The sequence below is a fragment of the Neofelis nebulosa genome, chromosome 14 (genome assembly GCF_028018385.1).
Source record: "Neofelis nebulosa isolate mNeoNeb1 chromosome 14, mNeoNeb1.pri, whole genome shotgun sequence".
Taxonomy (NCBI): domain Eukaryota; kingdom Metazoa; phylum Chordata; class Mammalia; order Carnivora; family Felidae; genus Neofelis; species Neofelis nebulosa.
The window spans coordinates 19,197,623-19,215,103 of record NC_080795.1 but is presented as its reverse complement, the minus strand read 5'-3'; the positions used below and the strand labels follow the sequence as shown (position 1 = coordinate 19,215,103).

The window sequence follows — 17,481 nt, the reverse complement described above, 5'->3', positions numbered from 1 at the left end:
ATACACAAAAATAAACTCAAAATGGGGCGCCTGGGTGGCGCAGTCGGTTAAGCGTCCGACTTCAGCCAGGTCACGATCTCGCGGTCCGTGAGTTCGAGCCCCGCGTCAGGCTCTGGGCTGATGGCTCGGAGCCTGGAGCCTGTTTCCGATTCTGTGTCTCCCTCTCTCTCTGCCCCTCCCCCGTTCATGCTCTGTCTCTCTCTGTCCCAAAAATAAAAAATAAAAAACGTTGAAAAAAAAAATAAATAAATAAACTCAAAATGGATGGAAGACCTCAATGCAACACAGGAAGCCATCGAAATCCTCGAGGAGAAAGCAGGAAAAAACCTCTTTGATCTTGGCCCCAGCAATTTCTTAACACATCTCGGGAGGCAAGGGAAGCAAAAGCAAAAATGAACTACTGGGACCTCATGAAAATAAAAAGCTTCTGCACAGTGAAGGAAACAATCAGCAAAACTAAAAGGCAACCGACAGAATGGGAGAAGATATTTGCAAACAACATATCAGATAAAGGGTTAGTATCCAAAGTCTATAAAGAACTGATCGAGCTCAAAACCCAAAAAAACAAATAATCCAGTGAAGAAATGGGCAAAAAACATGAATAGACACTTCTCTAAAGAAGCCATCCAGATGGCCAACCGACACATGAAAGAATGCTCAACATCACTCATCATCAGGAAATACAAATCAAAACTACCATGAGATACCACCTCACACCTGTCAGAATGGCTAACATTAACAACTCAGGCCACAACAGATGTTGGCAAGGATGCAGAGAAAGAGGATCTCTTTTGCATTGTTGGTGGGAATACAAACTGGTGCAGCCACTCTGGAAAACAGTATGGAGGTTCCTCAAAAAACTAAAAATAGAACTACCATACGACCCAGCAATTGCACTACTAGGTATTTATCCACGGGATCCAGGTGTGCTGTTTTGAAGGGACACATGCACCTCCATGTTTATAGCAGCACTATCAACAATAGCCAAAGTATGGAAAGAGCCCAAATGTCCATCAAAAGATGAATGGATAAAGGAAATATGGTATATATATATATATATATATATATATATATATATATATATATATATATATACAATGGAGTATAACTCGGCAATCAAAAAGAATGAAATCTTGCCATTTGCAACTACATGGATGGAACTGGAGGGTATTATGCTAAGTGAAATTAGTCAGAAAGACAAAAATCATATGACTTCACTCATAGGAGGACTTTGAGAGACAAGACAGATGAACATCAGGGAAGGGAAACAAAAATAATATAAAAGCAGGGAGAGGGACAAAACAGAAGAGACTCATAAATATGGAGAACAAACTGAGGGTTGCTGGAGGGGGTGTAGGAGGAGGGATGGGCTAAATGGGTAAGGGGCACTAAGAAATCTACTCCTGAAATCGTTGTTGCACTATATGCCAAATAATTTGGATGTAAATTTAAAAAAAATTGAAAATAAAACAAGTTATAAAAAAACAGTAATTACAATCACTATTTACTACTTTATCTGTTAAGGACTGAAACTTTGTGTCCTCCAGCCCTGAAATTCATATGCTGAAGCTTTATCCTCTGTCGTGATAGTATTTGGAGGTGCGGCATCTGAGAGGCAATTAGGTTTTCACGAGGTCATGAAGGTCGGGCCCACATGATGGGCTTAGTGCCTTGACAAAACGAGGAAGAGACACCAGAAGTCTTTCCCTCTTCGGCAGGACTTAGTAAAAATGCGGTCTTCTGCACACCAGGGAAAAACTCTCCCCAGGGCCAGATCATGCTGGCACCCCAATCTTGAATTCACAGTCTCATCTAAGTGTGGCTATTACTATTTTGTATAGCCCTCCTGGCAAAGTGACGAATAGCACTGGATGAAGGCACACCAGGGCTGCGCTTCTGTGTCCACACTGCTGGCAAGAGAAGAGGTGTGAGCCTCAACTCCTGTAAGCCTCTTTGAACTGTGGCGAGGACTGAATGAGAAAATGCATACCGGGTATAGCAGAAGGCCCTGTGAGGTATCGCAACCACAACAGCAACATTATTATTGTGCTGACCCTCAGAGAGGTTAGTTATGTTACCCAATTTACACAGCTTCTGAGGAATGTAGGGGGGTTTTCAGATACATCCTTAACAACAAACCACATGGTCTTATTACTATAATACACTATCCTTGCCTTGCTCCTTCAACAGATGTCTGTTTGGCACATAATAGTTGTTTTAATATGAAGGCTATGTCTAAATCTGGCTATCATTGGCAAAGATCCCTGCTGTAAACTTAATTTTCCAAGGACTTTTATTACTGTCAAGAACAAAAGATTTTTGCAAGGCATCTGATTCTGTTTTGGGAACAAAATAAACCAAAGATAAAAAGTAGGGTGTTAAAAACATATCAGTAATACACATGAAATTATACAATCAGTTCCACAAAACCTGGTCTATGGCTTGGATCTGCCTATGGAAATGTAATATCCCCTTGACTGTACTTGATAAACTTTATAGCTTTAGGAAGCCAACTCCCTTATTTGACATCTGAAACATGATTCTATCTCGAAGTTCTAGAGTCATTTAAATATAAAATCCCAGAAAGATTTATGAAATGTAATCCTAAATGAAATTATATGACTGTCTTGCATATATGTTGATGCATACAAGAGGCAAATCCTGTAATACCATAAACAAAAAAGAAAAAGTCAAGGTAAGGCTTATTTTAGATGGGCATTTTAATTTATTTTATGAATGCACCTAGTTGCAATCTCCTTTTCTCAAAGTATAACTGGTAGTTTCTTTAAAAGGATAATGATAGTGATTAGTTATACTTGCTCTAAGCTCAGGAATTCCTAGAAAGCCTAAGTGAACATGACCTTGTACTGCAAATTTTGGAGACATCATTCTCTGCAAGTAGAGAATTGATCTAATATTACCAAAATGAGCCTTACTATGCTGTAGTAGTAACAAATGAACTCCTAACCTCAGGAGCTTATTTTTAGACACTGCCACCTCAACCCACCTCAGTTTATAACATGCAAGGTCACTGCAGCAAAAGAAAAGAGAGTGTGGAGAAGTCACACCTCTGCTAACTGCTCCAGATCAGAAGCTACAATCACTTACACTGATGGCCCATTGGTCAGAATTGATCACGTAACCCTCCCTAGCTATAGGGGGCTGGGAAATCTTCCCATATGTCCAGGAAGATAAGGAGAACTGTTGAGCAACACAGACCTCAGGAAAGATATTTCACAGGAAATTCAAACAATAAGTGTATAAAAGATGCTAAAACCTTGGTTCATAAGACGTAAACATATTTGTTTTCCACAATGAAATATAAATGTCCATAGTTCAATTTGAGCCACTGACAATATGAGGTTGATTATGCTCTAAGGAATATTTCCTTATATTCTCATATATCATGTATCTTTATTCTTATATATCACGTATCTTTGCCTAAAAAGTTTTTGCAAAATACAGTAATAAAACTTCTACAAACACAACAGTTTCCCCTTTGACTCAGAATCCGGGTGGTAAACCCTGGGCTGGTCACTCAGGCCAATGCTTGTTGCAAGTTTACAAAGAGGCCTTCAGTCACAGCTATAATGCACTCTGCTGGAAAATGCAAGTGTATCAGATTAGTTGCAAGTTCTTTCAAAGCCTCCATTTTTAAGCTATAGGTTGGCCATTTCCCCTGAGAAGACATGTACACTGTATAACCACAAAGCCATTCACTCCCCTTGCTATAAGCTGGGCAGTTTCTGAGAGAAAATTGCTGTGTGACTACTGTATTTTTTCAGATAGTGGATCATTTTACCACTGGTCTTATGCATGTAGCACTTGGGGATTTTCAGGCAAATTTTAAATGCTTATAATGCTGAAGGGAGTTGCCAGATCATGGCTTCTGCTCACATCCAATGTCACTTACGTTGGCTTCACAGAGATGGGTTCTATAAACATCAAAGACTTGAAAGAGACAAGAAATTACCATAGACATTTTTTTTAAAAATCCAAAAAATAGAAAAAACAGTGGTAAGAGAGCCAAATGCAAGTTGAAAAACCAACAAATATTTATAGTATGGGCAAGCCACAATTTGCAGCAGGGGAGTGCTCTGTCCCTAGCACTCAGGAAAGATGTTCCCTCAAAGGAGTGATGTTTAAGACTCTGAGTTCAGCAGTTGGCAGTGGTTATTTTCCTTAAAATCAACCCAAAACTTATGTGTGATTAGTTTAACGGAAAAAAAAGGAAGGTAAAAATGCTGCCTTGAGCTTTTCCTAAAGACTTTAGCTGTCTCTTGATCCCTATTGACCAAGAAAATAAATTTTTGAGCTTTTCCTAAAGACTTTAGCTGTCTCTTGATCCCTATTGACCAAGAAAATAAATTTTCAAAGTAGGTGCCTCTATACACTGACTGAAGAGACCTCAAATTGGTAATGCCTTAATTTTTCTTCCTAAATAGGGGAAACTCTATGTTCCTTACATACACACATGCATACACACACACACACACACACAGAGCTGTTTTTTCCATCTATCCACCCACAGGAAGTTTCTACAGCCTCATTAAACTAGACTACTAAAGGTTGTTCAACAAATGAGCCCAGGCTTGTCTCACTCCTGAAATCCAGCTGTGCTTACAGGAACCAGGGACCTTGAAGTGCATTGATTTTGACCTTTTACTTCCTAGAAACATTGTGTGGGCCACCCACTCTGTCCAGTGTACATAAAATCTTTGCTTTTGAAATCAGTTTTCCAGTCCATTAAGTGCTGGTGTGTTCCTGGGGCTCCGTTCTCTTTTGACTGCACCCATTCTCATTGCGTGATGCCATCTACTGCCTTGATTTCTGTTGTGTGCTGTTGAATCATTTTTATGTTGATGGTGCTCAACATCTCAGATGCGTCCCAGTCTTTTTAAATTCTACATGCCCCCAGATGAACTCAACATCTTCTCCTCATTCCAAACATAGTTCATTACCAGGTGTTTAGGCCAGAAACCTGACCGTTGTCTGAAACACTTCCCACTCATCTTTAATTATTACCCATCTAGATTCCTCTTCTATCCATGCACTTCCTTCCTGTCTCAGGTTGACCACTGCCAACGGTGTCCTAACCATTCTCCTGGCCGCCAGCCTTGTTCCTTTATGATCCATTTTCCACAGTGAAGTGAAACACCACCTTTCTCAAATGCAAATCTTAGTATTTACCTGTTCAAAACTCTTCCATGTGTCTCACTGCCATCTGAATGTAAGATATCTTATAATACTCTTTATAGTTTGACTACATGTGGTATGGCTGTTGCTTACTTCTCATCTGCATTACAGACAATACTGTGCATCCCCTCTATTCCAGCCATGTTCAATTGTTTATTTCACTGGATACACCTTGTTATTCCTTGTCTCTGGATCTTTACACATGCTGTCGTCTCAAAATAGTCTTCAACCCCTTTCTCCATTGCTATCCCTAATTCCCTTCCACCTTCCCCAATTTCACCTGAATAACCCCCCTATTCCTTTAGACTGCAGGTTAACCAAAGCTCAAGAATGCAAGGACACTGTCCCACTACTGCTGAGTCCTCAGAGTCTAATCTGGTATTACAGAGTGGGTGTTTGACAATTAAGCGTTGTTGAGTAAGTGTTAGATGAATCTGGGTGGAAGGTTTGACATTCTCAAAAGCCTGTGGAAATGTCTCCTTTTCCTAAAGGAGGTAGAAAAATTATCAGTTCATGTGGTATATCTCTTCTCTTATCATACTCTGCCTCTTATCATACTCTGTACTGACATCACATGAGGATGTACTGCCTGTCTCATCCCTGGAGGCTCCACTCAAGGCAAACATTTTCCTGGCCTTCCAAAAGTTAAAGGAAGAATAACTCATTGCTTAAGGAAGTATATCTTAGGGAATGTATAGTGCATCTAAGGTCAGATGAAAGATTTAAATCTAAGTCGGGAAAGCTACCATGAAAACAGCATGAAAATCATGGTTATCCATTCTCTTGTAGTTAGCACCCCTTGCTTTTGTTTTCTCTCTTATCTTTCTCAACAGTTCTTTCTTGTCTCCTTCCTGCAGTCTTTTTGGCCTTGCCCCTTAGGTGTTCTTAGGTGCCTCTTTAGAGGCATCCATAGGTTCTCCTCAGGCAATGTGACCCATTTTTATAGTTTTTGTAAACCCATATATTCACATGAATGACAAATTTGTATCTTTAGCTCTGTACTTGGCCTCAATGTGTTCTGGACATTTGAGATCAAATAGGCAAGTACACTTCAACATATCTACACTGTAGTTATCATCTTCAAGAGCTGATTTCCCCTGTTCTTCCTTTCATTGTTTTATAGCCGCCCCTAGACCCAAGCCATGAGCCTGGGGGGCATTCTTGGCAATACTTTATTGTCCTCATCTATGTGCAATAATTCCATAAGAGCTGACAATTCTAGCCCTCAAATAAATTTTGATTCTATCTGTTCCCTTGATTCCAGAGTATACCAACTATAGTTAGATTGTGAACCTTTTTTGCCTTAATAAATCTAAATAAGACTTTATTTTTATTTTTAACTCCTACAACAACTTCCTAACTGGTTTCCCCATTTCTAGGTTTTCTCATTTCCTGGGTCTACTATTTCTGCAGCTTTACTGGCTGCCAGAGCAAGCTATCCTAACATCAATCTGATAGTGTCATTCTACTCTCTACCGCTGAAAATTTTTAGTAGCTCTCTTTAGCAATGGCTCTCATCCTTGGATATTCCTCAGAATCAAATAAAAAGCTTTTCAGTAAGTACTGGGGTCTACCTCAAACCAACTGAATCTTAATCTCAGAGAGTAGGATTTAAGTATCTGTATCTGTGATTCTGATGAGCCACCAGACTTGAAGACCACTGGATGGAACATGTGATTTTTCCTAGCCCCATATATACCCACTTCTCTGCCCCATCAACTGCCACATCATCTCATATTCTACATGTTCTAATAATAAATACATTTGTTATCCCCATGCACACTCTGCCCACTCAGAGTTCTATACTAGGTTTATTCTGTTGCTCCCACTAAAACCCTCTTATTTGTTTTTGTTTCTCAGTTGACTTGATCTCATCTTTAAGGAACCAGCTGAGGCATTATCTCTTCCATGGAATCTTCTTTGACTTTCTGCTCACCCCACCACTGATCCTCATCCAAGACCAGATCTCAGATGGGTTCCCAACTGCTCTTTGGTGCTCCCATAGTATCCTAGCTTGTAAATGTCTTCATCATTGTGCATTACCACATTTTATTTAAATTAATGGTTCATATGCATATTTCCCCCACTAGATTATGATATCTTTGAGAATAAGGGTCTGGCTTCCATGTCCAGAGGGCAGAGATTATCAGCCAGGGACACCTGGAGGTGGTGGCATGAGTTAGGGCTGAAAGCTACCTGTCTATAGTAGTGACGTTAAAGTGGGGGTTGTGACGAGCATTTCTAGAAGCCCTTTTTGTGTGGGGTTTTCAAGCCCTAAAAATTGCAATAACTCTGGGGCTGTGTTAAGAAACACAGAAAGAAGAAAGAAAGAAAGAAAGAAAGAAAGAAAGAAAGAAAGAAAGAAAGAAAGAAAGAAAGAAACACAAATAAAGTAAAATGAGTAAGGGGAGTCAAAGTAAGTGCCAAGAGATTCAGAGTTCATGTGTGAAATTTAAAACAGGAGATAGAAAAGCAACCTGGAGAAATCTCCTGATATGGGCTCTAGCTGTTTACTGGCCTTGGCCTCTGTCCTTGTCCTCCAAAAGTGGTTATAGGAGTTGACAAAGAAGGCAGGGCAGATACTGTGGTTGTGTGTGTGTGTGTGTGACTGGCATTGATGAAGATTCTTTTCTTTTTTTTTTTAAGTTTATTTTTGAGAGAGAAAGCGAGCATGAACAGGGGAAGGGCAGAGAGAGGGAGAGATTGAATGCAGGGCTTGATCCCACGACCCTGGGATCATGACCTGAGCCCAAATCAAGAGTTGAATGTTCAACTGACTGAGCCATCCAGGTGCCCCAATGAAGATTCTCTTCTGGACCAAACTCTAGCCTGGCTCCTCTGAGCTCTTTTCTTGACCAAACCTCAACGTTGGCCTATAAATACTGCAGACTCTGAGTACAAATGATTTCATCCACTCCAACCCACTCCCACATTAGAAGACATGAACAAACACAAACTTAGTTTCTAACAGTCAAGGCAGCATCTCCATGATGATGGCCCCAGCCCCGTCAAGTTCCTTCCTGGGAAAGTACAAGACTGCCAAAAGCAGTCAACTTTTTTTTTCCAGCCAACACTTGAAGATAGAGCCCCTGTCTCCCAGTCTCAGTGGAAGGACAAAAGTCAAACTTCAATAAGCACAGTTAGCAAACCCAAATGAGTTTCACATGGGTTAACTCCCCTGTCTGCTTTTTATAAATTTCCATTTCCCCGACTCTTCTCAAGCTCTGGCAATTCGCATCCTTACTTTCCCTCTCTTCCTTTGAACATGCAGTCACCTCTGCACAAATCAAAGATGAGTTCAGTTCAGAGTTCTTATCTGCTGCAATAGTTTACCATGCATTAAAATCTATCTGCTTACTACTTTAGCTAGTGCCCAGGTTTGTAGGTCTTTGGTGGCATTTTTAGCAATATACATTCCGATATCCTGGCTGATCTGATTCCTGAGGCTGATGTGGCACTTAGGAGAGTGATTGTCTCCAGGAAAATGTTAGGGGGCAAGAGGCAAACAAAAGCTGAGCAAGTGAAGGCTGGAGGCAAATTGGCTCAGATGAGGGCATCAGGGATGACATATATTAAAGAAAGACTATCCCTAATAGAGAAAACATTTCGATCCTCAGTTAAATATTTTTGAAGATGTTCTTTATCACAAGGATTTTTAAATAGAGGAGTGTTCTGTTCTCATAAACTTACTCTCTTGTTGCTTTTCTGCGCAAAAATGTACTGTGTTTTAAGCCTTTAATTTGTTTCTACCTATAAAAACCGGTAACGTTTGTGAAAATTAGTCTTGAGTCTCTATGCACATGAAAATGTTAATGTAAGAAAACTTATTATATTAGTTGATTTAGGAATGTAACTCCATTCATACAATCAGAACTTCTTTGTTTATTCTTTAGCCATGTTCTTGCCTTTAACATTGTTTCTTTCACAGCAATACAGGCAAATTTATAATTTAACCATATGCCTTTAAAGGTTCAGAAACATAAGATAAGGTATTTGTTCAGACAAATAAGATAAAACAGACAATAGAGATACTCAATAGATTTACTTAGATTCATTCACTTAGCTTCAGTGCAGAATATATTCCAGAAGCAAGCATACATCAAATGCAAAATGGATAACCTTAATTGGGCTCAATAATTGGATAAATGGTCCAACAATTTTCATTGCATGTGATCTGGGGCATGCATTTCATTCCTTATTGATCTGCTTTATTAAATTAACATATCAGTTATTTGTTTGATAGGAACAGGGAAGATAATCATAGGAAGGAGCAGTGGTAGAGAATATGCTTCTTGCTGCTGCACAAAACACACATGGCAGGTGATGATACCAAACAGCTAACTCCCAGAGAGACCTAAATGGCACATCTTGGCACATGTGGATAAGTATAATGTTTATTAATCTAAAAAATGAGAAAATATTATAAAAATATAAGAAGTAGAAAACCCTACACAAGTTAAAATACAGAAAAATTTTAAGCAAAGTTATTTGAATCAGGCAATATTTAATGTATCAAATAGTAATCTTAATAACTGGGTATAAAGTAATCTAAACCCAGGACACTAACCATGTCAAAAGGCAGCAGACATCCTGACCACCCCAGAATCCTTTGCCAGGGTTAGTGTTCTCTGATTACACCTTTAGGCACCCCCTGGTTACAAGAGTACTTGTTTATTATTGATATTATAAAAATAACCATTCTCTAAGTGATTACACATAGTAAATAAAATTAGAACTATACATAAGGATTTGAATAATTGCAATTTCTTTAAGGACCACCTGGAACTTCTGCCTGCTTCACAGACCTGTAGGGGAGAAACAAAACAAAGGATAATGTGCTTAATAATACTTCTACAGTGCAGCATAAAAAGAAAGTTAGGGACTTTAATGCTTTCCTATACCCTGTGTGAACTTTTACCATGGCACTGACCTTAGATCCTACCTTTATCAACTGTATTTTGCTGCCAGGATGTCAATTTCTGGAATCTGTATAAACCTTTTTTGTATATATAATTAGAAGTAGATATTCTAGGGACATCTTGGACGGTTAAAATAGAATGGTTGCTCTCTAAATATGGCCAATGAGAAATACTTGTGAGGTGTGTACACATTTACTATCTTGAAAGGAATTATGAAAGCTGAATTGAGAAGGCTAGAGAGGCATAAGATAGATCAGGCTGCACAAGTCCTTTCTTCAGCACTGGAACTATGTGCCCATATTTCTTGACTGAAAATAATTCCTTTATTTTTTTTTCCCCCAGGAGACTATGATTAGGAGGGCAAGGGAAATATCCATGCTCCTAGAATACTTGATAATACCTGTTTCTTCTGCTTTGTACCTGAGCTATATTTAATATTTCTGATTCACTCACCAGACCATAAATACTTTGAAAGAAAAATACGAATCTCCAACTTACTTACAGGACTTGAAAGTATACTTTGCACATGGTGTTTGCTCAGTAAGTATTTGTTTGATGGTAAAGAGGGAGAGGAGAAAGGAAGAAAAAGAGGAAAGAAGGGAGCCCAGTTATTTTTGCACATACTTTTCCCTTTCTGGAATGCCTTACTTATTCCAACCAACCCCAGCTAACTCCTTTATCTAACTAATCCTACTCCTTTAGGACTTAGCCTTAAAAACCACTTTTCTCAGGCCCCTTCAACCACTAGTCAAGGTAGAATTCTTCTGATGCGTGCACTGATCTCACCCTAATGCCTACATAACGATAATCAGGAGTCTTTTATGTAAACAATGTTCACTGTGTGATTTCGTCACATGATAGTGACATGTCATTCTCTGGCGTAGTTCCTGTTTCATTGGAGCTCTTTATTAAGTATGAATCGGATGAATGATTTACTTATTCAGATCTCTTGGGTAGAAGGGCCGTATACCTGCAAGTCATACAAAGAACACGTAAAGGACTAACGAAGAGAACAACATGGTTTTTGTGTTCCTACAATGGTAAAATTATTATGTGGAAGAGAGATAAAAATTTTTTTTAATTTTTTTTAACATTTATTTATTTTTGAGACAGAGAGAGACAGAGCATGAAGCGGGGAGACACAGAATCTGAGACAGGCTCCAGGCTCCGAGCTGTCAGCACAGAGCCCGACGCGGGGCTTGAACTCACGGACTGCGAGATCATGACCTGAGCCGAAGTCGGACGCTTAACCGACTGAGCCACCCAGGCGCCCCGAGAGATAAAATTTTTGTCTGTTTTACAGAAAGAACCAGAAATAAGGCAACTACAAGGATCCAGATTTTGGAGCAACAGAAAGTAATTTCATTTAAAGTAGGTTTTGAACATTTTGTACAACTTAAGCATTACTGTTTGCCTACCTGTCTGCTTTTGTCACCATACTGTATGTGACATCCCCATGACTTATTTACTTCATGATTGGAAGTTTGTGCTCTTTGACCACCTTCACCTATTTGCCCAATCCCTGACCCTGGCAACCACCAATCTGTTTTCTGTACCTATGAGCTTAGTGTTTGTTGTTGCAGTTGTTTAGATTCCGCATATAAGTGAGATAATATGGTATTTGTTTTTCTCTGTCTGACTTATTCCAATTAGTAAAACATCCTCAAGTTCCATCTATGTTGTTGCAATTAGCAAAATTTCATTCTTTATGGCTGAATAATATTCCATTGTATATGTGTACCACATTTTCTTTATCCATTCATCTGTCGATGGACACTTAAGTTTTTTCCATATCTTGTCTATTGTAAATAATACCACTGAACATGGGGATACAGATATCTTTTCAAGACATTTTTGTTTGTAACCATCCAGACAGTATTCTGCAGATGTAAATATATGATCGTGTATGCGTCTATCCATTGTATATAACTAAAAGTGAATTATATTTAATATACTGTTTTGTAACTCATTTTTCATGTAACAGTATTATAAAAATGCTTCCACAACAGAATATATATAGATATAGATAGATGGATCCAGTTACTATCAGTATAAATATATGTATTTATCCAATGAATATATATCTCAACCTTCATAAGATGTACAGTATTCCATTATATAGATTGCTATACTTTTTAAATAAGTCATCTTTTATTGGTCGTTGGGCTGTCCACATTTTTCTACATGTTTTCCATGTTTTAATATGAAACATTTTTTGTTTTATTATAAAACATGCGCAATGAACATAATATTTTGCTAACTACACAGTGATGCATTGCAGAAATTATCTCTTTAGATGATTTCTCAATATTAGGTTGATGAGCAATTAGACCAGAATAAAATTGAATGAACAGCCACAGGAGGTAGAATACTTCCTATTATTCAAGATGTTCAAGTGAAGATTGCATGGTCATTTCGTAGGGGCATTCTGGAGAAGAGATCAGCATTAAATTGGGAGAGAAGCAGATGGTTCTTTCTAAATTTGATATTCTGTGATTCTGTTATTGCTAAGGACAAACTCAACCTTTCGCTTCTCTCTGTGACATACGTGGGAGAAGAAACTGCAAATTCTTCATCTTACATATCCAGTTCATACAGTAACCTCATGCCCATGGATGTAAAATTGTTCTGAGATTCTGTATCTCCAAGATATATTTAATGGTGTCACAAAGTCCATGATCTTCACAGTGGGGGAACATGTTTTCATCTCAAATATATCTGAAGTGGATTTTCCTGCCAAGGAGGAAGGATTCAATTCACTTCAGCATAGGAGAATACAGACTTCGTGAGAAGCCTGAGATCCATAGAATATGACAAAAAGAAAAAGGAAACATTATGCAGAGTAGAAGGGAAGCCTCTTTCTCATGATAGACCATGAGAACTGTACATTAAACAAATCCAAACTTTGAGCAGTTGAAGATAGCACCGATAATTACCTGACATTGGTATTAAGTGCCCTGAGCAAACATACCAGAGTAGACCAGTGTAGGACAAGAGGAGCATGGGACACAAAGGAGAAGATCAGCAGAACCTGCACAGTGAAAGAAAAAGAGAGAATATGCTGGACCAGGAAAAAAAATCTATTAAACACAATCTCCTAGCAGTTTAAACAATTTCTAGTGCAGGGTAATCAAAATTAATATCAAAAAACTACACTTACAGTATATAGTGAGCTGCAATTACACGTAAGTTAACTTGCTTCATGGTATGTATATTCTTATTCCATACGCTGGTCATTTTCAATTTAAACTTCTGCTGATTTTGAAATAAATTCTAGGGCAAGATGCCCTCCAGCCTCCAGATAGTGTTGTGAATATACATGCGGACTTCAAGAAGATCTCACATAAATCACATTCATTTCTTAAGCCAGCATGGGTTAGGCAGGAAAGGATTGCTATTCCGGTCGCTATCCTCACACAACTTAGTCAGGATTGGGTATATATACATCACAGAGTTGTTACACGATCACATTTGCAATTTAACATCATCATCACAAAATTATTATGAAATTTATAAAAGTAGTGCATATAAATACACATACACTCTATTCATAATGCCTGGCACATAACATCACATGCTGAATGTAATTCCTCTGAATGCATCCCTGAGGGAAAAGAGCGGTGGCTTGTGGGACAAAGGCAAAGAGTATTCTAGTTTAAAAGAGTGGGGAAATAGAATGGAGGATAAAAGCAGATGAAATAAAGGGATTAAGGGACATGAGCAATTCACATTTCCTGAAGAGAAAGGAAATAGATTAAGTCCAAGTTTCTAAAGCAGATCTTGGAATGCTCGCCCTGCATGGTGTTTTTATGAATGATCCACAAAAAATGGTTCTTTGGTTAAGGAATTTGGGACAGAAACATACCATATCTGCTTTTTGGAGGATCGAAATTTATACACCATCATATCAAAGGCTCTTAGAAGTCCTACATAACTTGATATTTATCAGTTGATAATAGATTTTCATATAACTCATTTTTTAAGACATCTGTAGAGATCCATTGGTAAGTTCTGTTCCAACTGGAGTGAAAAACTCATATCAGTACAGTTGCTGTTTCACATAATTCAGCAGCAAAATTGAAAAAGCATGGGTTTTGTACTCAGACACACCTGAGTTCCAATTCTGGTTTCACCCTTATGTATATACATGACTTTGAGCAAGTTAGCTCAGGATCCCCCACGGAGGATGGTTATAAGGGAAACACCTTTGCAAGAGTCATTAAGCAGTAGGCATTTCATAGTTTTGCGGTATTCAAATTCAGATAAGTAGGAACTACAGAAAAATTTGGATCAAAAGTGGTGATTATATGTGGAAAATGGATGCTGAATAAAGCTGGAGAACTTGATAAACTTTTAGAAATCTTACACATGGAAGGGTTTTGAATAAAATAATGATGCATTTAATGATCTCTCTTAGTGGTTCTAAAATTTGAAGTGTATCAGAATCATCTGAAGGACTTTTTAAAACACAGGTTGCTGGGCTTTGCTATTAGACTTTCTGACTTAGTTGTTGTGGGTTGCATTTCTTGTAACTTCCAAAGAGACGCGGATGCTAATATTGATGCTGCTGGTTTGTGGACCGCACTTTGTGTATCACTGTTCTGTATGGCATGGACTTTTGGGTGAAGGATGAAGCCAGATGTAGTTGCATATAGTTCAAGAGAAGGAGTAGCAAAGTGTCAAAGTACGAAAATAAAATTGAAGTGTAGGTTTAGTAGGAAATAGATAATCTTAAGGGTAGAAGGTTTGGGACAGAGAATGCATTACAGTAGTCTAAGATTTTAGAGTTGGATGCTATTTCACATTAGACAAGAAAAAAAATACATTGCCTTAGAAGATTGCTACATTTGAGAGGGCCAAAGAATTATAATAGTGAGACAGTGGATAAGTCTCCCAAGTAGGAGTTAAATTTTCTTAATGATAAGATTGGTGCGGAGAGAAAAGCAATGACTCAAATGTAAGCACCCCACATGAAACAACAGGCGTGATTGGTAGGATTACAGTGACAAGGAAAGAAACGGGACAGCTAGACAAATAGCATGTGCCTATAAAGGAGGGGAATTTCAGGTAGAATGGTAGTGCTACCTCATGGTGCTTAACACAGGGCAACTGAAAGAAAGACAGTTTCCCCTGGGAAAGGCTATAAGGGAAGCTGTGTCTTCCAGGAAACATTTCGAATAAGGCCAATAAATAAATAAATAAATAAGCAGGGGCATGAAGAGTGTTCTTTGGATAGCACTGCCAGACAATCGGTTTGCAAATAAAATTCCAGTTCCATAGGGCACAGTGGAAAAATCTGGGAAATACATCCACAGTGCTTAAGAAAACAAATACATGAGGAGGTTTTATTTTGATAAGGGGCAGGGGGGCAAGGCAAAGCGGCCAAGGATAACAGAAATAAAAGACAGAATTAACTGATCTCAAGTTTCTGAACTGAACTTTTTGCATGACCCTTACTCTTATATGGCAACTGACTTAGGTATCCAGCCTTACACTGCCTCCCTCTGTGAAACAGCACAGCTTATCCAGAGGATGGCCCATTACTCCCCATACCTATGGGGAGGTAAGAAATGAAGCTCCTTTGGTGGGGGCAGAAAAAGTAAGCAAAAGAGTAGCCATAAAGTCGAGAAATAAAGATAATATTTTGTTTACAGCATAGAATATTCTTATTTTCTTCTTAAATGCCATAGGCACAGGTTAATTCGGTGAAAAACAGCCACACAAATCACCTCAGGCAGTGATCCCACATGACACGTAGGGACTGATGTAAATATTGCATTAATGCTCTGTGTTCATTGCAACTCTGATTGAATTATCATTACTGCTGAGGAACAACACCCTGAACATATGGAATGTTATCGAACACATCATGTGTTGTTGTGTAGACTGATAAACCACTTATTATTGTCTATGTTGCTAGACATTGTGGTCTCCCTGAATAATCAGAAGATATTTAGGCTTGGCTACTCCTCAAGGGATCTTCAAGGATCACTTAACCAAGACGCACTAAATTTCTTCATTCCTTCATTCATCCAATTCATTCAGTAACTATTTGTTAAGTAAATCAACAGTGAATATACAAATGTTTTTTAAATAAATATGTGCTGAATAATTACAATATAAAATAGGAACTTAAGAAGAAATTTTCCCTAATAGGTTAGTTTTGGAGATTAAATACGTGGAAGCAATTTATAAATTATAAAGCCTGGCATAACTAGTAGAAACTTGCTGAATTTTTTTTTAAATGTTAACAAATGGATAATTCCTTGTGTCCTAATACGAAGGAGAAAGTCACATATAACATATGTTTAAGAATATAAAGAAAAGCTATGTTTTTGGTCTGAAGAATGTTTAATTATACTGCAGTTGATATATAGTTTTGGGATATTTAGTCAACATTTCAAAACAACTCATTCTGAAGAAATTTGGCAGCATGCTTTGAACAGTTGTTCTATTTTTAATATCGAACTATGAGATTTTAAACACGCTTAATGTAGTTACTAAACGTTATTTATTTTATTCTGTCAAAATTTTAATTTTTATGTTTATCACGTATGCCTCCCTTAATTTTCTGGATGACTTTGCCTGTGGATAACAATTTGGAACACAGCGTAAATTTAACTAAATCAAGGTTGAAGTTTATATTAAAAGCAGATTTTCTGGCCAAATGTATTACTGCTTGTTTCTTTATATGTCACTTTTTCTTATTTTCAAGCTTTATAGCACTTTATGATACAAACTCTTTCTGTGTTCGGTGAAATAATTCCTCTCTTGATACTCTCTAGGCACACATTCCCCCTCCCTCCTTTTTTTAGCTTATAGAGATGGAATGACATTTTGGAGTAGAACATATGGCCTTGGATTGAGCTAGACTGTAAATTGCACTTATTAATTATGTATCCTTGGGACAGGATACACCTAACAGATCTGAGTTTGTAAAAGCAGAGGAATATCACCTACATATTAAGTTGTCACAAGGATTAAAGGAGATGCTACATAGCCCCTACCAGCAAAAATGTCATAAGTGTCAGTCCTCTTTCATTTTCTCTTCTTTTGAAGATGCATGTGTTTCTATATAAGCCTAAAATGTCAATTACTCATAATAGGCTTTAAGGAGAAATGGAATAATAGAATTCTAATGACTCAAATAGACTCTGTGGTTCTATTTTATGTTAGCCTAATGTGACAATTTTCCTAATTCATTATTAAATTATATATCCATTAGAATATATGCTAACTTCCTCAGTGAAAAGATTTATTATGCCACATTCTTGAAGTTCCATGCGTAGAACTCCACTTTTTTTCATATATCAGCTTCATTATGCCTACACAAGTGGTTTCTTCACCCACAATGCCTATCTTCAGG

At 38.0% G+C, this 17,481-nt stretch overlaps 1 protein-coding gene across 1 annotated transcript in view; it reads right to left on the bottom strand.

The window, feature by feature from the left end:
- Window positions 1-9,058: 9,058 nt before the first annotated feature.
- Window positions 9,059-17,481, bottom strand: part of C14H8orf34 (chromosome 14 C8orf34 homolog) — a 407,132-nt gene continuing 398,709 nt past the window's right edge. Inside the window, 2 exon segments of the mRNA XM_058699771.1 lie at window positions 9,059-10,001; window positions 13,087-13,146. Coding sequence (XP_058555754.1) covers window positions 9,994-10,001; window positions 13,087-13,146 — 68 coding nt within the window. The 3' untranslated portion in view covers window positions 9,059-9,993.